The following is a 26,605-nucleotide window of genomic DNA, read 5'->3' as shown; positions in this document are numbered from 1 at the left end:
ACATATTATCCGGGCTGAAATTCTGAATCATACCCCTCCAAAATTCCTCATTCTCCATCCTGTACGATGTCGCGTAAACTCCGGTAAACTGAAATTTAACCTGCGAGTCAACCAACCCACATCCAGCATCAATAAAATGCTTAGAAAATTCCATCACCTCCACTTGGACAGAGTCCTCCCACCATAAGCTAAGCCCTCCAGCTCTCCCGATCGGAGCTACATCAAAACCATTTGAGTACCCCATCCGCCTTCTTACTCCAGCTATTCGATGATCTTTCATTTTGGTTTTTGAAAGAAAAATCATCAAAGGTCTGTGTTCCCTTATTTGCCCATGTAAGGCACGAACCATCGTGTCCGACCCTAGACCACGGTAGTTCCAAAACAGGTGTATCATGGCGATCTTGCGGCTGAGTAAGGCCAGTCGCCACCACCTCGGGATGAAGACCCCATTTTTTTGGACCTCATCAACGATCTAGTCAAATTCCCAAGCCTGCCCATCAAACTCCACTTGTCCAACCTCTGTTTTTCGCCTTCCACCACTACCTCACACACCAAAGTCCACTGCTGCCACGGCAAATCCAAAAACCGCCACCTCGGGTGCCTCACAAACACCCAAAAGTACTTCATCCCCTTGCTTCTATCCAATTGCTCTGATCTCTTACCAAAATCTTGGCTCATCTCAAATTGCTCAATCTTTTCCCACTCCTCTTGGTCCTTCACTTCCCTAATCATCATCACCCTCTTGTCGGTGAACCTCCCCCGGATCAGTTGGCCAACAACAACCTCACATCACATGCACGGCCCCGTATTCCCCGTGCTTGTACCAATCATGTGGGTGACGCAAATTGGGGTTGTCTTTCTCCATAAACCGGACCATCCAGTCGTACCCGAGCCCAATTTGCTGGAGCTCATCGTCAGTGAAGTTATCGGTGTACTTTCGGCCATGGTTCTTGAGTCGGTAGAAAATTCGACAAGCCTTTTGCTTTTCCGCCGAGCAATCTCCTTCACTTCCCGGTAAAACTTTGCGTTACCCTCGATTCTGCTTGGGGATGGCCAGTTTCAAGCCTTCTTTTTGCTCTGCTCGGCGTATAAGCGGAGGTTCCGCCAGAGTTGGGAAATTTGGCAGGAAAATGTGAAATTGGGGTCCGAATTTTATGGGAATTGGAAGAAAGAGTTGATGGAGAGTGTTTTTGGGGGCCGCGGTGAGGGGTTTTAAGGTTAGGGTTTTGTGGAGGAGATTGAAGAATGGCGTGAGGAGGAAGAGAGAGGGGTTTAGAGAGGGAAGGGTCTTGACTCAGCATTTTCGATTTCTTAGACGATTAGACCAGTGCAGTCTTTAATTAGAGATTAAATAGATGATTTTATCTCTACATACGATATGATGATATTTCTTTTTACTCGTAAGTAAGAGATTTTATATTTGAATCTCTTAAATAACGAATTTGATACTAAATTAGATTATCTATTGTGCAATTTACCTGAATTGCTATCGTGATTCATCACAAGTAGGTTTTAAAGTCACATTAAAAGTACCATGTCATCTTAAAAATCACGAAAAAAATTTAACCAAAAAAAAAAAGTTGGTTACACTGTAACTTTCTTAGGGTGAGTAACATCTCGTTTTAAATTTAATAAATTTAGAAATTAAATTTGATTTACAATTATTTTAGGTAGATTTCACAAAAGAAAAAATAGTTGGGTTAGTTCATACCAAAAAAAAAAAAATAGTTGGGTTAGTTGATCGTTGGTACATCACCTTCATTTCAAGAAATTTTTCATTATGATCGGAACATGAATGAATGGTATATCACGTATTTTTATACAAATTGTAAGAAATTTTATTTGTTAAATTATTAATTTTTTAACACATATATCATAATCATACTATCATTTATACAGTAACACGTGTGCCATCCGTACGGTTTCACTGAAAAATTTCTCCCTTCTGCTACTTTTAACGGCTAAACGATGCGGGCTTCGGGCACTTAAATTAAACAAAAAGTACTGCCTGTAAATTTCCACCTCTTGCTTCAACCTCCTCCTCCTTTTCTAACTCCGACCCAATCAACCATGGCGAAGCGAACTCATACGACGGAGCTGGGCAGCATCGCCTGCGAGGAGCTCGGCGAGCTCGGCGCGGGAAAGGAAGGCTGGTTCGACAACCCCAACCTCCTCTGCGCCCTGGACACCCAGTCGCTCGCTCTCGCCAACCGCTCCGTTATTGTGTTTCTCGGGTGGGCCGACTCCGACGGGACCCCCCTCAAAATTCGACCCGAATTGTCCCCGATCGAGGCGGAGTTCGTCACGGCGGTGGAGTGGTTGGTGTTTGACGAGGTAAGGGTGGTTGTGGCCGGGACTTCGTCTGGGTATCTCCTATTTTTCTCTTTGGATGGAGATTTGATTCATAAGCAGGTAAAGCTGCTGCATTGGTAATCTGGGTTTGATTAGATGAAAATTTGTCTTTGAATGATGTGAATTTTATTGTGTTTGGTAGATTTTTGCATATGGGGTTTGTAAATGCAATAATTATGTATGGCATTGTGATTTTTTCTTGTAGTGGTCATTGAAAATTTGAATTATTGAGTTTAATTTGTTTAGATTTTGCATGTTGGGTATGTAAATATGATAGTTTTGTATGCCATTGTGATTACTTTTGGTATTGGAACCCATAACCAATTGAGAGAGGGATCAAATGGAGTAGAAACTAGAAACCCATGTCTGGTAGAAAAATTTGCACTCTTATCATTCAGTTCCTGTTTGCTTGCAAGGAAACTTCAGAAACTGATAGGGAAAATGAAGTTCAAAATTTTTATTCATGTTCTTAGAAACAAATCTACAATGCTGTACACTTTTAAACTCAGCTTCCAATCAAGAAAAAAATCGACATTACTTCAGATCATTCATCCTTTGAATTTCATTTTTCTTAAAAACAGAAGCTTTAATGAATTCCCATTAACCAAACAAAGTAAAACCTAAAATTAAAATTTGAACAAACCTTCAAAGACAGAAATCCTTTAACCTTTTCTACCGAAGCAACTGACTCAGACCCAAAGTCAAAGCAATCCAAAATGACACCACTTGGTCACATAGAAACCTTTAGGGTCTCTGCTGACCAACCCCAGCCTCAGAGCCTGGGCGCAATCAGTTCCAAGCACTTCTTGCACAGCAACCTTTTTGATTTCGCGTATGGGTTTGTTAGATTTTTGCGTACGGGGTTTTTAAGTACAACAGTTTCGTATGGCATTGCGATTATATCTGGTGGTGATTATTGAAATGTTGAGTTATTGAATTTAATTCGTTTAGATTCTGCATATATGATAGTTTTGTATGCCATTGTGATTACTTTTGGTATTGGTTCTGTTGGAAAATTGAGTTATGGTCTACTGGTCTTGGTCATGCAACTTTAATGATTTTATGTAGGGTTAAACTCTGTTTACTACCCTGAAGTTTTGTAGTTTTCAACATTTAGTACATGAAGTTTTTTTCATCCCAGAGTCATACCTCAAGTCTTAATTTTGGGATAGTTTCATATATCCGTTAAGTTTTCTGTTAGAAATTCTGTTAAGTGATGACATGGCGCTTATGTGGACAATGACTGGGCGCCACGTGTCATTAAAAAATATTAAAATAAATTAAATAAAAGTAAATAAAAAAAAAAAAAAAAAAATCCAACTCCACACCCGTGCCCACTCACCCGTCTTCCACCTCCCTTCCTTCTTCCCTCTGCAACACCCTCTTCGGCTCCCCCTTTTCTCTCCCCCATTTTTATCCCCCCTTCTCCACAACCATCACCTCATCCACCATTCCTCTCCTAACCCCACCCCCCTCTTCCTCCTCCTTATCCTGCACCCCAACCCAAACCCCCGCCCCCAAACTGCAAGCTATACTAACCACACCATTTTCGACCCCAATCCAGCCTCACCCTCCTTCCCCCATAAATTCATCCAACCAAACCCACATAACCCACCTTAGAACCCCAGAAGGAAAAGCTTCCAAACACTAGCAGAGCGCCGTCGAACACCGTCGCTCACACGCCACACCCTCCCTCCTACCCCGTCTGCCTCCTCCTTCCCCTATCACTCCCCCAAACCCACCATTTAATTCCCCTTCAACCCCAAACCGTACCCTCACCCTCACCACCGCACCACCCTCATACGCCTCTTGGCCTCCATCGAAGCCCCATAAAAGATCGAAAAGCTCCACCTTAAGAGGATGGTTGTCTATGACGAAAGTCTCGAGCTTCTTTCTAGGTAATTCCCCAATTCCAAGTCTCTTCCTCTCTCCTCACATTTCAACCCAAAACTGAAACCCTCAACGTCGCCGCAGAGCTTAAAAATCTGCAGCTTTTTGTTGCTATTCTTCCTCCAGTGGTGAGAGAGGAAGGTCAAAGTGGGAAGGAGAGTGGGGATCTTGCGGGAGTGTGGGAGTGATTTGGAGGTGGGTGAGGCCGCGAGGGTGCACGTTCCCAGTTCCAGTTGGTTTTCGTCGGAGGAGGTAGAAAGGGAAATGGAGAAATGGGGTTTCCGTGCACGATAAGGAGGATGAAGGTGGGGTTTCGGTCTGGATTTAGGTTAGGGTGCAGGATAAGGAGGAGGAAGAGGAGGGTGGGGTTTAGGATGGATGTGCAGAGGTTGGGTAGGTGCAGAGAAGAGAAGGGAGGGGGGTCGGGGTGGGGAAGACAATAGGGTTATGGGTTTTTTTTTTTAATTAATTATTTTAATATTTTTTTAATGACACGTGGCTTCCAATCATTGTCCACATGGCGCTACGTCATCACTTAACGGGAGAATTAATAGTTTGACTAATGGATGTATGAAACTGTCCCAAAATTAACACTTTAGGTATGACTCTAGGACGAAAAAAACTTTATGTACTAAATGTTGAAAATCACGAAACTTCATGTAGTAAACAGAGTTTAACCCTTTTATGTATTAACAGATGGTATATCCCGAGCGGATTATAAGGTTGAGAGTCCGTGGAACGAAGAGAGATTTTACCCATGAAACATCCTCAGAGGAGGTTTGTGTTGTTATGCCTGGCATAGTTGCTCGTTTTGATGGCTCGGATATTCAGGTAGGGAAAACCTTTTGTTTTTTCATTCCTTGCTATGAAGAGTTGTACCTGTAAAGTCATCTTTGAGCATGAAGCATGTGTCTTGAATCTTTAAGTTCCCATACTTTCACTTAATGTAATGTAATGATAAAGTATTTCTAGTTTAAATTAACAAGATTGTATGTGATGTCTATAGGCAGAGACTTCGAAAAATTTAGGTCCCCTTATTTTGTGGGTTAAAATTTGGAGTTGTTTCTAGCGTTTAGAAGCTCAGTTGGTGTGGGTTCTAATAATATGCTTGGAATACAGAATATGCTGCTCCAGTGGTTTGAAGATACACAGTCTCAGTTCTGGGATCAAACACTCAAAAAGCGAGGCTCAGATGATTTTGAACATTCCTATGGTAAATTACCTTACCAGTTATGGAGTGTCAGCAAGTATGGTACTTGTGCTGATGCAGCCATTACTGGCATTATGCCTCCGCCACTGATGGAAATCCAGGTATATTCGCCCTGCGTATTTAAATATGCTGATGCTTTCCATTTTAATTGCATGAAAAGGATCAAGATTATAAAAACACACATTGTACCCAAAACATAATAAAACAAGATGGTCATTTGTCAAGTTCAAGAAATTAAAAGCACACATACCATGTAATGTTAAACTGCAATTAGTGTAGTCAAAAGTCAGAAATAATCAATTCCATTGAGAATAACACCAACTGTTCAATAAAAGGACTTTAGTCTGCCCCGGATATAGGAGACCAGCTCAAAAAGGAAGTTATCTTCATGATGAAATTGTTGATTCTCTTGAGAAGCACAGGATCCTGGGAGCTATTGATAGACATTTTCTATTTTATACCTACATGCTTCACTCAGAAAGCTTCAACATACAAGCTTCAACAAAAGAAAATTCAAAGAACTTAGCGAAGAAGGCTTTGGTGTATTTAACACAATACGTTGAAATGAAGGAAAGCTTATTTATTGATATCCCCGATAAGCTACAAATATGTACATATACATGAGTCAAAATAAACACACAAGAGGAAGCCTTCACAAAGGTTGCTTAGGAGAAGTCTCAGCAGTCGGTAGAGCTCCAGAAAGAGAAGGCACCGGAGGGGGATCATTTGGAGCCTCAGTACTGGACAGAACCCTAGAAGGAGGAGGCATCAGAGGTTGATCATTCGGAGCTTCATTACGCGGTACAGCCCCAGAAGACGAAGGCAATAAATGCCTTTGGAACAAACCCACAAATCTCTGATGATCAAGTAAAACTTGACCATCAGTTTCCTTCATCTGGTCAAGCTTCCTCTTCATGTTTGTAGCATAGTCATGTGCGAGCCGGTGCAACTGTTTATTCTCATGCTTGAGCCCTCTAATCTCCTGTTTAAGACTCATCACTTCAGCCGCCAATGATTCAACTTGGCGGGTTCGAGCAAATAGGCGTTGGGCCATATTAGACACAGAACCTGCACACTGAACACTGAGAGCCAGCGAATCCTTAACAGCTAACTCATCAGACCGTTTGGAAAGTAGTCTGTTATCTTTGGGAGTGAGAAGGTTCCTGGCCACCACCGCAGCGGTCATATCATTCTTCATCACGGAATCCCCAACGGTAAGAGGACCAGTAGGGGAGACGAAGGATGGGCGCCATATGTTGTCTGGAGAAGGCGGGGCTGCCTCTTCAACAAGGTTCAAGTCAAAACGACGGTCGGAGGGGCCAGACATTTTCAAAGGTGTTGAAGAGAGAAGAGGTCGGACAAATCAAGATCTTAGAAGTGCAAGAATGAAGCTTCTACTGGTGGAGATTCAAGTGTGCTTTGGAACTTAATGACAGCCTCTATAAAAATCTGCACTCGACGGAGCTTCAGAAATCGAAGAGGCGCCTGCTCAGAAATCGAAGAGGCGTTTGCTTTCTCAAAAGCTGGGCTGCTTAGAGATCACGAGGGTTGATCTCAGAAATCGAAGAGGCGTTTGCTTTCTCAAAAGTTGGGCTGCTCAAAGACCACGAAGGCCGATCTCAGAAATCGAAGAAGCACCTACTTTTCCAGTTTTGTCAGCACCTGTCACACGCACACTCAGCTTTGCGGAAATTATGGGCATTCTGTCGAAGACTTCTGGGGAAGTAGAAAACACATGAATCTTACCGTTCAATCACCCACTTCCCACACGCAACAATAGCTCATGGGTACCACAGATAACTTTGCCAAAGTTCTCTGCCAAAGTTGAGCACGTGAAGCTTGCAGCTCCCACTACATCGCTCTGACCAAGAAGGGTAAAAGAATAGCAAAGAAACAGCACTAACAAAGTTTAGACCCATAAATTTTGAAGGTCTAGCTACCATATTATTACCCACAAGGGTAAAGGAACAGTACCACTGCTGGATAATTGGAAAGTCCCTGTGTGTCAACCTCTGTGCTTCGTGGCAAGGTAGACTAGCAAACATGCCCAACCTTTACTCACATTCAAGAAAACACTCCCAATAAGATTGCTTGCTCCAAAATCGACGAGGCACCGTCCTCCGAATCTCGAGAGCCAAACTCCCAACATGACTACTTTCTTAAAAATCGAAGAGAGGGTAAAGGAACAGTACCATTGCTGGATAATTGGAAAGTCCCTGTGTGTCAACCTCTGTGCTTCGTGGCAAGGTAGACTAGCAAACATGCCCAACCTTTACTCACATTCGAGAAAACACTCCCAACAAGATTGCTTGTTACAAAATCGAAGAGGCACCGCCCTCCGAATCTCGAGAGCCAGACTCCCAACATGATTACTTTCTCAAAAATCGAAGAGACACTGCTCCCCGAATCTTCGAGAGCCAGACCCCCAGCATGATTGCTTTCTAAAAAATCGATGAGGCATCGTTCTTCGAATCAATCGAAGAGGCGTTCGCTTTCTCAAAAGCTGGGCTGCTCAGAGACCACGAGGGCCGATCTCAGAAATCGAAGAGGCACCTACTTTTCCAGTTTTGTCAGCACCTGTCACACGCACACTCAGCTTTGCGGAAATTATGGGCATTCTGTCGAAGACTTCTGGGGAAGTAGAAAACACATGAATCTTACCGTTCAATCACCCACTTCCCACACGCAACAATAGCTCATGGGTACCACAGATAACTTTGCCAAAGTTCTCTGCCAAAGTTGAGCACGTGAAGCTTGCAGCTCCCACTACATCGCTCTGACCAAGAAGGGTAAAAGAATAGCAAAGAAACAGCACTAACAAAGTTTAGACCCATAAATTTTGAAGGTCTAGCTACCATATTATTACCCACAAGGGTAAAGGAACAGTACCACTGCTGGATAATTGGAAAGTCCCTGTGTGTCAACCTCTGTGCTTCGTGGCAAGGTAGACTAGCAAACATGCCCAACCTTTACTCACATTCGAGAAAACACTCCCAACAAGATTGCTTGCTCCAAAATCGAAGAGGCACCGTTCTCCGAATCTCGAGAGCCAGACTCCCAACATGACTACTTTCTCAAAAGCGAAGAGAGGGTAAAGGAACAGTACCATTGCTGGATAATTGGAAAGTCCCTGTGTGTCAACCTTTGTGCTTCGTGGCAAGGTAGACTAGCAAACATGCCCAACCTTTACTCACATTCGAGACAACACTCCCAACAGGATTGCTTGCTCCAAAATCGAAGAGGCACCGCCCTCCGAATCTCGAGAGCCAGACTCCCAACATGATTACTTCCTAAAAAATCGAAGAGACACTGCTCTCCGAATCTCGAGAGCCAGACCCCCAGCATGATTGCTTTCTCAAAAATCGAAGAGGCATCGTTCTCCGAATCTCGAGAGCCAGATACCACAGACCACTTTTTCAAAGTGCTCTGACAGAGTTAAAACATGTGAAACTGGCAGCTCCCACTACCGTGCTATGACCAAGCAGGGTAAAGGAATAGCATTACTACTTGTTGTTAGGGAGACTCCTATATATGTCGACCTCCATCCCCAACGGACAGGCAGACCTGCAAAAATGCTCAACCCTTCATCATATCTGAGAGGGCACTCCCAACGAAGCCTTTCGAAATATTCAGCTTTCTTTCCCCCCGATAATACCTCTGCAAACAAGCTATACTAGAGCAAGAATATCTCATATCATCAGGGTTAAAAGCAAGAGTATCCCATATCATGCTTTTTTCCTGTCTTTTCCTTTGGCCTTGTTTTTACCTGCAAGACAAGGAGAAAGAGAGCAATCAGTCAGCACTTGGAATCAAGCTTCCAGCCAGGAAATGACTGCCTGGAACCCCTTACCTGATTACTTACCTGGCATTGCTCTCGAGTACTCATCTTCAACATCTTATGTTTCCAGGGAAGATTCCGCATCTGCTTGAGGAACAGATAGGGCAAGTACGAAGGATACAAGGAAGCATGTGGAGACAAGCGTAACAGCACACGTGCCGATACATCCATTACTCTGTCAAAAGCAAAAGTATCCCATATCAGCAGGGTGGAACGTACTCTAGATTTGATGGACTTGTTTTGACCCTCAAATTCTTCAGTCGGCCTTATACTCTGGAGGAAACCAGAAAACCCTCCAGCTCAGTTCAAGAATAAGCCTGTGGAAAGTTACTTCTTCAAAAGCAAAAGTATCTCATATCATCTCTTCTCATTTTTCTTCTCTTTATCCTTCATGCTGCTGCAAGATGGGGAGAAGGTGAACAATCAGTCGGAGCTGTGATTGCTTACCTTGTCTGTCACCTCTTTCAGCAGACCCCCTAGCTCGGCGACTTGGGGGACTCCTACTACATGGTTTGTATCGCGCTTGACCAAGCCTGAAACTACAAGTAAGCTTCAAGTGAAATTGATACATTACCTTGTGCATCTCCACCAGTTAAAGATACCACCCCTGGATGGAGGAAGAGTACTTCCAGAGAAGATGCCACATCTACCTATGAGACAGATAAGGCAAGTCAAGACGACACCACACTCCGATACTTAGAAGTTTCGTGATTACGAGATAATTCTCCCACAATATTTCCTAATGTCATTTGTACTAAATCATTCACTTGTACTCACTAAAGGAGAGCTTGAACCTATGTACTTGTGTAAACCCTTCACAATTAATGAGAACTCTTCTATTCCGTGGACGTAGCCAATCTGGGTGAACCACGTACATCTTGTGTTTGTTTTCCTATCTCTATCCATTTATATACTTATCCACACTAATGACCGGAGCAATCTAGCGAAGATCACAAAAAGTGACCGTTTTCGCTACCTAGGATCTATCTTGCAAGAGAACGGAGAATTAGATGGAGATCTCAACCATAGAATACGAGCTGGATGGATGAAGTGTAAGAGTGCATCCGGCGTGTTGTGTGACCGTCGTAGGCCACTGAAGCTCAAGGGAAAATTTTATAGGACGGCAATAAGGCCAGCGATGTTGTATGGCACAGAATGTTGGGCGGTGAAGCATCAACACGTACACAAAATGGGTGTAGCGGAGATGAGGATGCCTCGTGGGATGTGTGGGCACACGAGAAAGGATAAGATTGGGAATGAGGATATCCGAGGTAAAGTAGGAGTAGCCGAAATTGTAGGAAAGATGAGAGAAAATCGGCTCCGGTGATTTGGACATGTGCAAAGAAGGCCGACTGACGCTCCGGTTCAAAGATGTGACTACGGGACAGAGGTTCAGGGCCGAATGGGTAGAGGAAGACCTAGGAAAACTTTGGAAGAGACTCTAAGAAAAGACTTAGAGTACTTGGATCTAACGGAGGACATGACACAAAACCGAGCGCAATGGCGTTCTAGGATTCATATAGCCGACCCCACTTAATGGGAAAAGGCTTTGTTGTTGTTGTTGTTGTTGTTGTTGTATTTCCTTTTACTTGTCTCCATCGTCTATGTTATTAGGTTGACAGATTCATTTTCAAATGAAAATCTCTCTTCATCTTCATCTGCTGAATTATTCGGTTCATTGGATGGAGAGCAAACTCCATGTACATTATAATCTATCAGAGCATTTATTCTTCACTTTCACACCTTCGCCTATGTTCTTGAGCTTCCTCCAGATCCTTTTTCCAGTGTTTCTCCATTTCAATCAAATAATGTATGTTCATGTCACCCTGTCCTGTGACATTTGCAAGGTTTATCAGCTTCCATCTTGATGGAACAAGGTTCTGTTGAGTTGACAAGTTAAAAAGAAGTTAATAGGTGGGGGATATATATGACAAGATACCTTGCATCAAAGTCAATTGGAAGCTTGAAAGTTCTTGAAGAACTATTTTCCCCCATTGACAAATCTCAAAATCTTAACATTTATACCACACTGATTTTGTTTGTCATCTTGTAAATAATGAAATAATCAAAGGAACTTCATTCTTAGATTTATGCAAATTTCTTTCGGTAATGTTTACAATTTTGTTTTGTTGCCATTTTGGTCAATTTTTTCGTAGTTGTTTTTTGTTCTCTCTATTCCCCTTCTTCTGATAGTAATGCTTCGGTCTTTTCCCCATAAATCATGGAAAACCTTCTGAAGTTATTCTGGGTTTGAATTCAGCTGCTTTTATTGTTGGGCAGTCAACTGAACATTATTTATGTGGAATCACTGTTGGAGAGGATGCAGTGATTTCGGCCTTCAGGTTAGTGTGGTGGGATGATGCAACTTACAGGTTTTCTACTGAGTGTTAAATGCAGTCTTATATCTGTTTCACTTAAAAGTGCCCATATTTATTGACGACATTTGGTTTCTCCATATAAAGACTATCGGAAGACAATAATAGGTCTTTGGTGGGGGCAATCTTGTCTAAAGTTGTGCCTGCAACATTTTCAACAATAGCTTCATTATCAAAAATGATTTGGGGGAGCGATCAGACTTCATCTAAAAAATCAGAGGAGAAACCTCAACCATTTGCACAAGGTGAGATTAATTTACTGTAGTTATTTATTTAAAGTTCATAATGTTGTTGCCTAAGTACATTTGTGTAGTCTTTCCACTAGAATGTATAAATGAAAGAAGAACAGGGTTATAAGCACAAAGAAGAGAGAAATGGCAACTCATCTCGAAAGTATCTACTTCCCTTGCATCCATGTATTTGGTGGTCATGCCCCCTACTTGCATCACTATTTGTGTTTTCCATACTTTGTTGGCTCTTGGAACTTTGCTAATATTGTTTGTATAGAAAGAAATAACAGTAACCTTTTTTTTTTGGTTAAAAAATAAGAAGAAATATGCACGAACATGCATTTGGACTGGTAATGGAACTAAAGTAGGTACCTCAGTTCCTCTGTGTGTGCAACATTCATTCAAGTCTAAGGAGGTAAGTGATTTGACCTGGCTTTTTGTCAGCTCAAAGGGAATTAAACTATAAGGGCTCGTATGGTGCCTAGGATTGGAATGGATTGGATCATAAAATGCATGGTATGTGGTGGGTGATTTTAATATTTGAGGAGATTAGAAGGGTATTAGACATGAAGAAAACTTATCCCTTCTAATCCTACCATTTTGGAGAGGAGTGTAATTAATAAGTTTTCTTAATGAGTAATCCATCTTCTACCTTCAAGTAAACAACAAACGAGGCCTAAGTTTTAAACACTACTATTATAATTGATTTTTTCTTCATGGATTTGGGAGTCTAGTTACCAATCATTAGTTAACTCTTGTTTTTTGCTCACATGTGATTTTATTTGTGACAGCTTCTCCATTGACATGTTTGAAGGATTTCCCAAGAAAGGGTGAGAAGCTTACCTTATCACCTAGTGGCACATTGACTGCGATTACAGATTCACTTGGTCGTATATTGCTTTTAGATACTCAAGCACTTGTGATAGTGCGGCTTTGGAAGGTTTTCTCCCAGAAACCTTAAATTACTTAAAAGTTTTTCTTTCTCCTTCGTTTTGATGTTGTAGTTTTTCCCTGATGGTGGTATGAGTCGATTTGCAGGGATATCGGGATGCTAGTTGCCTATTCATGGAGATGCTGGTCAAAAAAGATACTGCAGCTTCAAATTCAAGTCACTATGAACCCACGAAGAGTGATTACTGCCTGTGTTTGGTTATTCATGCCCCTCGAAAAGGAATTATTGAGGTAGTTTCTTTTACCGTTTCCTTTAAGGAACTCTCTCCTTTTTCGGACATGCAAGCAATCAAAGATCTTTTTCATTCTCTTAGTTGCATTTTTTGTAGTTTATATATTTACAATAATGAGACTGCAAAATTAAAATAGCATAGACTCCATTTCCTCTTATCTTCAAAGAAACTATCCATACCTGGCATTCTTTAGTACATTGTTACTTATTTCAAAAAAACAGAACGCAAAGGTAAGAGTCATTCTATACATGCTTGTTTTGGGTTTTATTGGAACCGTGCACCGCTCTTCCATTTTAACTCAAATGAAGCAGATGAGTATAAGGGAATATGTGCTGGATGGCAGCCTAGAAATCGAATGAATGGATATCATTAAGTAAGGTCAAGAAATTGTTTTAGTTTTGGACTGATGGGAACTTCTTTCTTGTATTTATTAAAAGAACTGCAATGGTACTTCAAGTGATTAACATCTGACTCACGCATAATTTCTAATAATATGTTTTCTCTCGTGGCAATATCGTGCAGATTTGGCAGATGAGAACCGGACCAAGGCTTCGAGCATTTCAGTGTGCGAAGGGTAGCAAAATACTGCAACCTACGTATAGATTTGGTTCGTCAATAGCCTCTCCTTATGTTCCTTTGGAGGTTTTCTTGTTGAACGGCGACTCACGTCAAATATCAGTTTTGAACCGCACTCTCTAATCGAATGTAAATATCAAACATTTGTAAATCTTTTTATGCAAATGAAACGATGAAATCCTTTACCAGAGTAATTTAGTGGTCTTTATTGGATTATTCTTCATCTGCTCCTTACTTAACGACTAAACCCTGAGACCACCCGATCTTGAAACCGGCCAAACCGCTAGGCTGCAAGTACAACAATTACAACGTTGAGAGCAATGCAGTTTGGTTTGCTTTGGGTTGTTTTTTGGGTTGGGTACTTGCTTCTGGTGGACCATCTCCTCAATCGAATCGCCTTCATTTGTTTTACATACTTGTTTCTGGGACGGATTTAGCGGCACTATCTTCTTTACGCAACATTTGGCATGCATTTTTTGGAATCAATTTCGTAATATATTTCAGTTATTCGAATTGTCTATTTTTTAAGTCTTCATTTAAAGATTATATGTACCAAAAAGCACACAAATCCACAACCATATGATCGTTAGACTAAGGGTATAGGGTTTCGTTGCAGAACTGTATTTGTCTATTTTCTTCACAACAAATGAATATCATAATAGTTTTGGATTGTCTAATCTACATATTATGACCTAAAAGATAAACGATTTGAATTGTTAAAATACACTAGTGAGTCTCACAAAAACGTGTGTAAAAAAAATATGATGCTACATATTTGTTCCTTTACATAAAATTTGATTTTTACCCCATATGAAAAATAGCTAATTTTCCAAATGTATTTTGCAACGGAATTGGATCCTCTCCTGAGCACAAGCTTAGGAGCCTCCTGACCAGCGCACGTGAGCCATTAGATTTTGATCCAACGGCTACAAACATGGGTCCCTCTAAAAGTTACAATAATTATAACTGTTGGATTTTGATCCAACGGTCCACATGCGATAGTTAACAGGCTCCTGAGCTTGTGCTTAGGAGAGGATCCAATTCCTTTGCAACAAAGAAGAGAGAAAGAGCAATAAAATATAAGGAGGAACTGATATTCTGTCCACTAAATTTATCACTGATTTCTTCTGGATTCCCTTGAAAAACGACAGTTCACTTTCCCAAATACATGAGACATTGTTTTCCAACACATTCCAATTGCTATTTGTAGAAAATACAAAATTACTAAATATTTCTTTGGACTAAAATTGGTAAGTTAAATAGATTATCTACTAAATTTGCCTACGCCATTAGCACTTTATTAGCAGAATTGTTTATGGTATTTCTTATTGGAATTAAGGGTTATTTGGGAAATGCTTTTAAAAGATCGAAACGATTTTTGAAAAAATATTTTTGAATTCAAAATCACTTAAGTATTTTTTCAAAATTAACTTGCATTTTTAAAGATTAAATTCAAAAATATTTTCTTTAAAAACATTTTTATCCATTTAAAAGTATTTTTCAAACAAGCTCTTAAAAATTTAAGTAATATTTTAATTAAGTACTCACTAATTAAAAAAAAGTTATTTGCAAATGAAAAATTAAATTTGATTTTTCAAATAAAAACGGCAAACCTAATTTTCGAACGAATCAAACGAGAATCAAGAATTCCAATTTTTGTCCAATTTTTTTTTTTTCTGGAATGAAAGTAAAAATGTACGTTTAAAAAAATTATTTAAATCAGTTTATAGAATCAATCACCAAGTCACCATTGTTTTCTTCTCCAACAAAAGAAACTCTTCGACAAAAACGAAAAAGCAAAAGAAACTCACTATTGTAGGATTGTTTTCTACTCCAAGAACAGCACCAAAGCAACAGACAAGCTCAACCACCAGCAAGTCACTCATGGCCTCTCCATTGGCCCTCTTCTTCCTCCTCCTCCTCCTCCACCAACCACTCTTTTCCACTGCCAATGTCCACAAACTCAACCTCCTCCGATCGGAGCTCCTCTCCGAGCCCACCCCTCAAAACGACCCCGCACCAACTCTCTTCTTCGAAGTAACCAAACCCATAGAACTCCCCAAAACCAAGCCCTGCACCCAGCTCGTTCTCCAGCACGACTTTGGGTATACATACGGCAAAGCTCCAGTCTTTGCTAAATACACCCCTCCCTCGCACTGCCCATCTCAAACATTTTCTAAAATTGTCCTCGAGTGGAAATCCACCTGCAAAGGGAGGCAATTTGATCGGATTTTTGGAGTTTGGCTAGGCGGCGTTGAGCTTCTCAGGAGTTGCACGGCGGAGCCGCGGCCGAATGGGATTGTTTGGAGTGTCGAGAAGGACATCACAAGGTATTATTCTTTGCTTCAGAACGATCAAACACTAGCTGTTTATCTTGGGAATTTGATTGATAAAACCTACACTGGAATTTACCATGTGAACATAAGCATTCATTTTTACCCTGCTGAGAAGAATTTGAACTACAATTACGAGAAAAAGTTGGGAAATTTGGCTTCTGGGTACCATTCTTGGGCTGATTTGATCTTGCCCATTTCTAGAAATCTGCCTTTGAATGATGGGTTGTGGTTTAAAATCCAGAATTCGACCGATACGCAGTTGAAGGAATTTGAGATCCCACAAAATGTTTATAGGGCTGTGTTGGAGGTGTATGTTTCATTTCATGAGAATGATGAGTTTTGGTATTCAAATGCTCCTAATGAGTACATTGCTGCAAACAATCTTAGCGGCACACCTGGAAATGGGCCTTTTAGGGAGGTTGTGGTGAGTTTAGACGGTGAGGTTGTTGGTGCAGTCTGGCCTTTTACTGTGATTTTCACTGGAGGGGTCAATCCTCTGCTGTGGAGACCCATTACTGCGATTGGATCCTATGATCTTCCTTCTTATGATATTGAGATTACGCCCTTTTTAGGGAAGATATTGGATGGGAAGAGCCACAAGTTTGGTTTTAATGTTACAAGTGCCTTGAATGTTTGGTATGTTGACGCGAATTTGCATCTTTGGTTGGACAGGCAGAGCACGAAAACTGAAGGAGGGCTTTTGAAGCATAGTAGCTTGCCCCTTGTTGTTTCACTGGTTTCAGATTTCAAGGGTTTAAACGGCACATTTTTGACAAGGGTTGGCAGGTCTGTGTCATCGACTGGATGGATGAAGTCCTCCTATGGGAACATCACAACCGATGCGATTCAAGATTTCCATTACAGTAATACAATGGTCATGAGGAATGATGCTAATACACAGATAGTGAATCAGAAGATCCATTTCAACGATACACTTCATATCAGGCCGCCATCCTCCAGTGCATACTCAATGTCATCAAACAAAAAATTTCCTCTTTACTTGTACACTGACTACTTGGATCAAGCAAATGAAACTTATAAGTTGGTTACAAATGTTGAATTGGGATTTATTGAGAAGAAGTCTGCAAGTGCTGGTTCACAATTATCAGGTAGCTCCGTCAGAAATCTGCAGAATGCCGAGGGTAATATGGTGGTAAAAAATAATTTGGTAGCTAGTGGATTGGGGAGTACCCAGCAAGTGTATAGGTACGATGGTGGCAAATCCTGTTACTTCAGAAACATAAGCAGCTCAAACTATACCGTACTCTATGATAAGGTGAGGAGTACGTGCGGCCAAAAGCCAGAGTCTAATTTGGATTTTGGCTTAAGCAGACTGTGGCCTTTTGGTGCTCAAAGGAACTTTCCTGGTCCCCGATTTACTTGAGAACAATGACGGTGACTAGCTTATTCATATCGATGCATTTTCATGTGCTACAGGAATGGACTTTTTTTGGTAAATTTTACGCGAGTTCCTGGTTGTTGGCACCTCAAATAAAAATGTAGGTTTTTTGTACTTAAAATTTATATTTGTGGATATTCTTCTAGAATCTAGTTAAGGTATCTGCACTAAAATGATTCTGGTTTTCCTTGGAATTGAATGATTTCTAAAAACTGGATCATGTCAACTTGTGTTATCTCAATATTTTCAACTTGTGTTATCTCCATCATTTACTAGAAAGGTTATCTCTCTAACTTTGACATATTTATACCACGTTATCAGCACGAGTCTCTAAATATAACTATTTCTCATTCCTCTTCGCCGAATGAAAATTATTTCTCTTCGCCGAAAGAAAAAATGTTTCCTCTAAGGTTTTTACTGTTCATCTTCTTCCTCTGCCTCAACTGCGCGGTATACTCTCGCGACGAACTGTTTGCTCCATGCCTGCTTCTAGTTCTCAACCTAACGGTTACATACATTTTTTATTTCTTGTTTGGTATAGATATTGATTACTAACTCAGTATTTTCTAGTTCTCAACCTAACGGTTACATACATTTTTTATTTCTTGTTTGGTATAGATATTGATTACTAACTCAGTATTTATTTATGATGATTTTATTGCAATCCAAGATGGTGCGGTACAATCACCCATCTTGAACTGCAAATTTAATCTTACTGCGATCCAAAGATGGTGCAGTATCATCTCCTATCTTGGACTGTATATTTAATTTTACTACAAATTTTAGGTGGAGCAGTACAATCACCCACCCTACCTTGCATATTTAATTTGCCTACTGTTTAATTTCATTGCAATTTTCAGTGGTGCGGTATAATCGTCCACACTGTTATGCGTATTTAAATTTTCCTGCTACTTGAGTGGTGCGGAATAATCGTCCATTCTATGTTCCATTATTTCAATGAGAATGGTGCGGTACAATCGCCCTCCTCATTCACCTTGAAAATCTCGAGCTAGAAGTTTCGTGTGCTTATCATTTTGGCCTGAAGATCAAAATGAAAAATTTGTAAGAACTAGAAGTTCTAACATTATATTCATTCAGGAATACATATTATTGCAAGTTCTTACACATCTCATTTTCTTTTAGAAAAGAAAATGGCGAACTTGGCGAAACTTGATTATGCTGCCCTAGACATTACCGGGAAGAATTACTTTACCTGGGTGCTGGATACCAAAATTCATCTGGAAGCAGGGAATCTTGGAGATACCATCAGGGAAGAGAGCAGTTCATCATCTCAAGAGCGGGCGAATGCTATGATTTTTATTCGTCGCCATCTTGATGAGGCACTAAAGAGCGAGTACTTAACGGTTGAAGATCCGTTAACTCTTTAGAATGCATCCAGACAACGGTGATTCTTCCAATAGCTCCCTATGAATGGACTCACCTAAGGATCCAGGATTTCAAGTCAATGGCAGAGTACAATTATGCGTTGTTCAGAATTACCTCTCAGCTAAAGCTCTGTGTGGATACTATTACTGAGGAAAATTTGCTGGAAAAGACTTTTAGCACATTTCATGCTTTTAACGTGTTCCTGCAGCAGCAGTATAGAACACGAGGCTTCACTGAATACAACCAGCTGATATCTGTACTCTTGGTAGTTGAACAGAACAATGAGCTCTTGATGAAAAACCATAATTCTCGACCTACTGGATCTGCACCATTCGTAGAAGTGAATGTTGCTTCCCTCGAAGTGAATGCCACATCCTCTAGTGGCGATAATCATAAACGAGGATGTGGCCACAAGCGAGGTCGGTGGAACAAGAAAGGCAAGAATCATGGCGGTCAGTTTCACAACCAGGTTCCGATGCATAATTCAGACTTTAAAAATGTGAATCGCCACAAAGGTAAAGCTCACATGAACAATGCTCCCAGGAACTCTAAAGGAGTCTATCATAGGTGTGGTGGCAATGGGCATTGGGCGCGTACTTGTCGTACCCTAAAACATCTGGTGGATCTGTATCAAGCCTCCTTCAAGGAGAAGGGTGTCGAGACCAATTTTCTCGACCAAGCTAAACCAATGGATATACCTAATCAAGTGTGTGACTTATCAGGACAGTTGAACACAACTCACCTAGATGTTTCAGACTTCATTATGGAAAAGGGGAATGAAATGTATCGGTCCGACTGAATTGTTTATGTTTGATGTATTTTTATTATGCTGAACTTGTAGTGACATTTCAGATTCAATAAAAGTGGCATGTAAATTTCCTGCTATAACTTGCTTTTAACTCTGATTCCCTTACTCAGAGAGCATGGATAAAGACTATGGTTATTCTCAGAACATGAGAAATAACGGAGATATCTGTCTTGCATATTGCGCAACTACGCATACAATACTTCGTGATCGAAAGTATTTCTCAAGCTTAATGCTTACAAGAGTAGAGGTAACAACAATATCAGGACATTCAGATGTAATTGAAGGCTCAGGGAAAGCCCAGATTATGTTACCAAATGGAACAATATTGTCCATACAGAATGCGTTGTATGCTACTCGATCCACTCGAAATTTGTTGAGTTTCAAAGACATACGTTTAAATGGATACCACATTGAAACGAAAAGTTCAGAAAATGTGGAGTATCTATGCATTACCTCCAATGATACCCAGAAGTGTATATTGGAGAAGTTACGTGGTTTGTCAAGTGGATTGTATTATACATACATAAAGACAGTTGAATCACATACTATCATGAACTAGAAGTTCATTGATTCAAAAGTTTACATGCTTTGGCATGACCGTCTAGGTCACCCAGGATCTACCATGATGCATAGGATCATTACCAACTCTAATGGACATCCATTATTGAGCAGAGACATTGTTATCTCAAATGATAACCCTTGCAAAGCTTGTTCTCAAGGGAAGTTGGTAATTAGACTATTACAACTAAAGGTTGATGCCGAATCCCCATCATTTTTTCAAAGAATTCAAGGGGATATTTGTGGGCCTATTCAACCATCTTGTGGACCATTTCGATATTTTATGGTTTTGGTTGATGTATCTACCAGATGGTCACATGTTTGTCTCTTGTCTACTCGAAATGTAGCTTTTGCGAGACTTCTTGCTCAGATAACTAAGTTACGAGCACAGTTCCCAGATTATCCTATTAAGTCAATCCGACTTGATAACACTGGTGAATTTACGTCTCAAACCTTTGATGATTATTGCATGACATTGGGCATTGATGTTGAACACTCCGTTCTTCATGTCTATACTCAAAATGGTTTAGCAGAAAAATTGATCAAGCGGCTTCAGTTAATAGCCCGCACTTTGCTTATGAAAACCAAATTGCCAGTTTCTGCATTAGGACATGCCATCCTACATGCTGCATCATTGGTTCGATTGAGACCTATAGCCAACCACCAATACTCCTCAATACAATTCGTGTTTGGACATCAGCCAAACATTTCATATTTACGAGTTTTTGGTTGTGCTGTTTATGTGCCTGTTGCACCTCCGCAACGCACTAAAATGGGACCTCAGCGTAGACTGGGAATTTATGTGGGTTTTGATTCACCATCTATCATTAGATATTTGGAACCCTTAACAGGTGATATGTTTACAACTTGTTTTGCTGATTGTCACTTTCATGAGACAGTATTCCCGTATTAGGGGGAGAAAAGACCGTTCCAGAAGAATGGAAAGAGCTAGCATAGGTTGTTCCCACCTTGTCTCATTTTGATCATCGAAGCATTCAATGTGAAAATGAAGTAAAAATGATTGTTCATCTTCAAAGCATTGCCAATCAAATGCCAGATGCATTTAATGATGCTATGAAAGCGACAAAATCACATATACCAGCTGCAAATGCACCTGCCAGAATTGATGTCCCTGTTGAACAAAATAAAATGGCAGCGAATGATTCATCTGGTGCACGCCTGAAGCGTGGTAAACCACTAGGTTCAAAAGATTCAGCCCCTCGAAAAAGAAAGATCCACTCAGCACACCAATGTTCGTTCATTCTCTGGACATTAAGAAAGATCCATTCCATCCAAAAGAAAATGATGAAATGGTCATTGGTCCAGAAGTACCATATCTGAGTGCAGTAGGTGCTTTGTTGTATTTAGCATAATGTACTAGACCAGATATAGCTTTTTCAGTCAACTTGTTAGCCAGGTATAGCTCTGCTCCAACAATCCGTCATTGGAAGGGTGTCAAAGATGTATTGTGATACCTTCGTGGGACAACAGATATGGGTCTCTTCTACTCAAAGAACTCCACAAATGACCAGGTCCTTGTTGGATATGCAGATGCTGGTTTCCTCTCTGATCCGCATAAAGCCCACTCATAAACTGGATATGTGTTCAAGAATGGAGATACAACAATCTCATGGGGCTCAACAAAGAAAACATTAGTTGCTATATCTTCAAACCATTCAGAAATACTTGTTTTACATGAGCAAGTAGTGAATGTTCTTGGTTAAAATCAATGATCCATCGTATCAGGAATTCATGTGGTCTAACTTTAAAGATAGACACTTCAACTGTCATTCATGAAGATAATGCAGCCTGTGTTGCCCAAATGAAGGAAGGATTCATCAAGGGCGATAAAACTAAACACATATCTTTAAAGTTTTTCAGTGCACATGAGCTTCAGAAGGCTAAAATTATTGAAGTTAGACAAATCCGTTCTAATGAAAATTTGACATATTTGTTCACCAAATCTCTACCAAAGTGCACGTTTCAGAAGTCAGGGCAAAGTATCAGATTACGTTGACTTATCAAACAGCTCAATTTGGAGAATGCAGAATCACAGGGAGATATATATCAAGGGGAGCATCCATGATACATGCCTGTTGTACTCTTTTTCCTTCGATTAGGATTTTTCCCACTGGGTTTTTCCTATCAAGGCTTTAACGAGGCAACATAAGCATACTTAACATAATATCAACAATTCAGGTAAAGTTGTACTTTTTTTCCTTCGCTATGGTTTTTTTCCACTAGGTTTTTCCAAGCAAAGTTTTAACGAGGCAACTGATGTTGATATGTGGGCATTCAAGGGGGAGTGTTGAAACCATTGGCAGTTGAAAACATTAGCTGATGAAACCATCGGCTATCTGATGAATGCCCACATAAGTTCTTTGTCAATACCCACACAAATATGATGAAGACTTCGGAAACAAAATGTTGGAAATTTCAAACTTTAAGAATTTGTTCGTATGGATTTGCTCTATAAATAGAGCACTCCTACTGCCATCAATGTACATACAGAAGAAAACAGAAAGAAAGAAATCTCTTCCTCCATCTTTTATTTGTCATCCCCTAGTACTATAATTTCAGTGTGACATTTTACACCCGCTTTGCTCCATCATTTACTAAAAAGGTTATCTCTCTAACTTTGACATATTTATAACAAAAACTAATTATTTGTAGAAAACATGTCTATTTTATGCTTTTGTTGAGTAAATATTTATCCATAAATCGCCACTCATCATTCAGTTATGTGTATGAAGGGGCGTCTGACTTGGACATTATTTTCCATCCAAACCCTAACAATGCTGTAGACGTATGTCTACCAATTCATGTCATCACTCGGATTGTTCGCCTTGGTCTTTGTTACAAGCTGAAGGCTGAACTGTGCCGGACACAATTGGCTTCACGTTCTTACAGTCAAAATAAGCTGCGGGACCTTCGCCCCCTATCACATTTACGCTCATGTCACTAAACTTCACATCATTGCATGCCCCCCTCCCCGCACGAAAGTTTGACAACGGTAGGGTGCACGGTCGTGCCCTTGACGTTCTTGAAGCTCACGTTTGATATCTTAACATTCGAGGGCACCATCTTTTCACAATGCCCTTTGCCTTCCGGGGGAATGCATAACTCTTGGGTCAAGATTATAGGAGTGTTCTGGGTGTAGTCCATGATAATGTCCTCAAAAACCAAATTGGAAATCTCTAAAGGTTTTTGAGAACCATGATAACTCTCGATTCGAATGCCACTACAACAAAAATGGCCTATGGATACAAAATTGAGGACACAATTAATCATTTTGTGGGTAACTAACCAATTTTACACACAAAAAAATTGTATTTGTTTCCTTTGTATAAAGGCACTAATTAATGTGCCCATTCTTCTACAAATTTGGCACAAATATTTTTTCAAGACATCATTATAAAAATAATGGACTCAAATTATCATTTGTGCCAACATTTTACTTCTAAAGACACAATTATTTATTTTTTATTAATTTTCAAATACTTATGGCCTACACATTCCCCATTTTCTCTGTCTCTCTCTCAGTTAACCCATCCACACCCCACTTTCCTCCTTAATCCACCCAGATGCCACACGCCGCTTCCCTCTCTCTCCCTTTAACCCCTCCCTCTCTCTCTCTCTATCCAAATTCCCTCTTTATCAACCAAACAAAATCTATGCATCTCTCTCTACCTCTCACTTCTCTCAGATCTGAGATTTTCTTTCGTTTTTTTCTTGGAAAAACACTCGTGCATCAGATTTGAGAAACACCAACGCCTCCGTATCTCTCTCTATCTTAATCGATCTGTCTCTCCCTCTCGTTGCATCTCACGCTCAGATCCCAACTGTCTGTCGTTTGAGAAAGAACCTGAAGAAATGCAAGAGAAGCTTCAGGCAACGAGGCTTTAGAAGGAGAAACCGAGAAGCTCCTTAAGAAGGAGGAGATCTTGAAGATCAAGAAGGAAGAGCTCCAAACAAAGGGCCAAGAGCAAGACAAGCTTCAGATGAAGTTGAAGAAGCTGCAGGAGTTCAAACTCGTCGAGTCGGTGAAGTTTGAGATCGGATCTAAGATTCTGAGGAAGCACCATCGTCTTCACTGTTCCTCAGATCAATGCCATAAGGAGGTAGTTGTTTTATATTTTTCCTAATTCGCAATCAAGTTTTCCTTTTGTTTTTGTTTAATTTCTCAAATTTATCGTATTTTTTTGGGGATTTCACAGTATTTGGAGGCAAAGGGGTTTAGATGGTTAAGGGGTTTGTTTTTTACCTTTGATGCCTTGTGATCGATCAACTAGAATTTCAAAATTGGATAGTCTGTATTTTTGTTAGCTAGCTGTAGAGTTGTATGATAAGCTTGGAGGTATTTGAGCTGATCTCAGTTAAATTTATACTTAATTATGTCCTCTGATGTTTTAAGTGTTGAAAATCTGAGAGAAACAGAGTTCATACCCCTGTGGTTTTTCACGTGGGATGTAACCCTATCTCTATACTTCTGCAATTTTAAAATATTATCTTATATATGACTTTAAAGTTTTTGTTAATTAATTCTTTTTAATCAAATAGCATCTGCATTAGTTTCCTTTCCATATTTCTAATGTTCTAGAATTTTTAGTTTGTGTGTAATGTTTGAATTGATTGTATTAAAATTGGTTGTGATTTTTTCTTTCTTTTGTATTACAGTGCAACAAAGACATAATCTAACCTCTAAAGTTGTTTGTTTACATTCTTTGATCAGGAGCTGCTAATCAGTTATTAACACAACTTTATAGTGTTTGGTATTTATGGACTTATCATTGTCGTGATCATCAGTACCTGTATGGCTATCTAGCTTGTGGCCTTGCTGGTCTTTCTACCGGTATGGCTATCGGCAGATTAAATGATGTCGGTGTTAGGTAATATCTCTCTCTCTCTTGGAAAGGATTGGCCTTGCTCTTGCTAAGGGTGTAGATATCATATCTCTTCAATTGTTTCTTAATTTATTTTTTGCACTTGCTCCTTTGATCAATTATTTAGCTACATATGTCAGAGTCATGATATGATGGCCATTTTCAGTATTATTTTAGATAGTATACAATACCAAATAATGTATTGAAATTTGATATTCTGAACTGTATTCGTCAGATTGTAAATCAGCATGAAGCTACAGGTAGCAACATTGTCAGGCACAAGGAGTTTAATCTTCAAACACTTGGAATTGGTGGCTTAGGTGATGAGTTTGCAGATATATTTCGAAGAGCTTTTGCATCCCATGTTTTCCCTCCTCATGTGACAAATAAGTAAGATAACTGATTCTTCTAGTTGCGCTGATATCTTTTTGGTATAACTTTATACCACACTCCTTACTGGAAAGACTTTGATCCTCCAGATAAGGGATCAAGCATGTAAAGGGTATGTTGGGCCACCTGGTACTTTAAAAACTCTCATGGCTCATCAAATTGGAAAGATGTTGAACAAGAAAGAACCAAAGATTTGGAGTTTGATCCACCTTTTTCTTTAATTATTAAATTTCTGAGAGTTCCAAATCTCTTAGGACTAAGATTTGTTCTATTCATTTGAATGATTAATTTTCTATGTTTCAGCTGTAATTTCAAATAAGACTTACCAATTGATGACACATGAAACTAAGATAAAATTAAGAACTAGATACTCACTGTCACAATCTTGTATTCTTATTTTTCATAACAGGCTAGGTAATGAATCGATTAAATTCTGCCAGCTGTAAACATTGAACCATGTCGAATCATGATTTAACACAGCATTTTGATGCTAGAACATTATTGTAACAAAGCTATTTGAGCATGTCTGAATGATTTTGGATATGCAACTTATCCTTAGATAAGTTAGTTATTATCTGCATTGGTGATTGATGAGATTTCGGTTTTTGTGAACTGTGCTAGATTGTTAATGGCCGTGAAGTTTTGAGCATGTTGGTGAAACTGAGAAAAATGTTAGGAATCTATCTGCTGATGCTGAGAATGATCAAAGGGTTCGCGGTAAGGGAAATATATACATGTCAAGTGCACTTAGGCTGGTTTTTCAATAATTTCTAATCTCATTATGTCCTTAATTCCCCTGGAGACCAAAGTGGTTTGCATGCGATAATCTTTGATGAAATGGATGCTATTTGTAAGGTATAAATATTTCTTAGTCTATGCTTTTTACTAAGATTCTTATTCAGCTACGATTTATTTTCAATTCAGAAAAAGTTGTGGGACTATCTAAGTTTAAGCAAGAAGGGAATGTGGTTAAGTGAGCTTCATTGCACGAAGAACTTGGGTCCAACAGCTGCAGTGCAGTGAGGGAGGATAGGATTCTGAAGAAGGGCTTGGTTGTAAATTACGTGGGATTTGTTGTAAATAACTGAAATACATGTATATTGTGGGATTTGTTGATTTAAAAAAAAAATTCAAAATTTTATACATTAATTTTTTTTTTTTTTTAAATAGAACCTATTGGGCACAATTTG

At 39.8% G+C, this 26,605-nt stretch overlaps 4 protein-coding genes and 1 pseudogene across 10 annotated transcripts; 4 read left to right on the top strand and 1 right to left on the bottom strand.

The window, feature by feature from the left end:
- Positions 1–329: 329 nt before the first annotated feature.
- On the bottom strand, positions 330–1,301 carry LOC126589951 (uncharacterized; annotated as a pseudogene).
- Positions 1,302–1,980: 679 nt separating this feature from the next.
- On the top strand, positions 1,981–13,849 carry LOC126589947 (uncharacterized). Its single transcript, XM_050255399.1, has 8 exons — positions 1,981–2,412; positions 4,939–5,073; positions 5,362–5,553; positions 11,571–11,632; positions 11,753–11,910; positions 12,687–12,835; positions 12,934–13,077; positions 13,602–13,849. Exons 1-8 carry the CDS (start codon positions 2,071–2,073, stop codon positions 13,776–13,778), a joined length of 1,359 nt encoding a protein of 452 aa, XP_050111356.1. The 5' UTR covers positions 1,981–2,070; the 3' UTR covers positions 13,779–13,849.
- A 1,553-nt stretch (positions 13,850–15,402) lies between these two features.
- LOC126589945 (peptide-N4-(N-acetyl-beta-glucosaminyl)asparagine amidase A) lies at positions 15,403–17,616 on the top strand. The gene has a single exon (XM_050255393.1). The coding sequence runs from the start codon at positions 15,540–15,542 to the stop codon at positions 17,373–17,375; it is 1,836 nt and encodes a 611-aa protein (XP_050111350.1). The 5' UTR covers positions 15,403–15,539; the 3' UTR covers positions 17,376–17,616.
- Positions 17,617–18,541: 925 nt separating this feature from the next.
- Positions 18,542–19,575, top strand: LOC126590457 (uncharacterized). The gene is made up of 2 exons (XM_050255913.1): positions 18,542–18,730; positions 18,844–19,575. The coding sequence occupies exons 1-2, from the start codon at positions 18,542–18,544 to the stop codon at positions 19,573–19,575; spliced, it is 921 nt and encodes a 306-aa protein (XP_050111870.1).
- Positions 19,576–23,714: 4,139 nt separating this feature from the next.
- On the top strand, positions 23,715–26,517 carry LOC126589944 (vesicle-fusing ATPase-like). Of its 7 annotated transcripts, none has more exons than XR_007612006.1 (4): positions 23,715–24,263; positions 24,875–25,031; positions 25,273–25,415; positions 26,037–26,517. XR_007612006.1 is itself a non-coding variant. In XM_050255390.1 (3 exons), exons 1-3 carry the CDS (start codon positions 24,144–24,146, stop codon positions 26,059–26,061), a joined length of 288 nt encoding a protein of 95 aa, XP_050111347.1. In that variant the 5' UTR covers positions 23,715–24,143; the 3' UTR covers positions 26,062–26,517. The 7 variants fall into 7 exon arrangements, 3 of the variants coding, with proteins under 3 accessions (XP_050111347.1, XP_050111346.1, XP_050111349.1); XR_007612004.1 differs by having other exon boundaries at positions 25,261–25,415; XR_007612005.1 differs by having other exon boundaries at positions 24,875–25,415; positions 26,037–26,132; positions 26,340–26,517.
- The last annotated feature ends 88 nt before the right edge of the window (positions 26,518–26,605 follow it).

This window comes from Malus sylvestris, chromosome 11 (genome assembly GCF_916048215.2).
Source record: "Malus sylvestris chromosome 11, drMalSylv7.2, whole genome shotgun sequence".
Taxonomy (NCBI): domain Eukaryota; kingdom Viridiplantae; phylum Streptophyta; class Magnoliopsida; order Rosales; family Rosaceae; genus Malus; species Malus sylvestris.
This window is presented reverse-complemented; position numbering and strand designations above follow the sequence as displayed.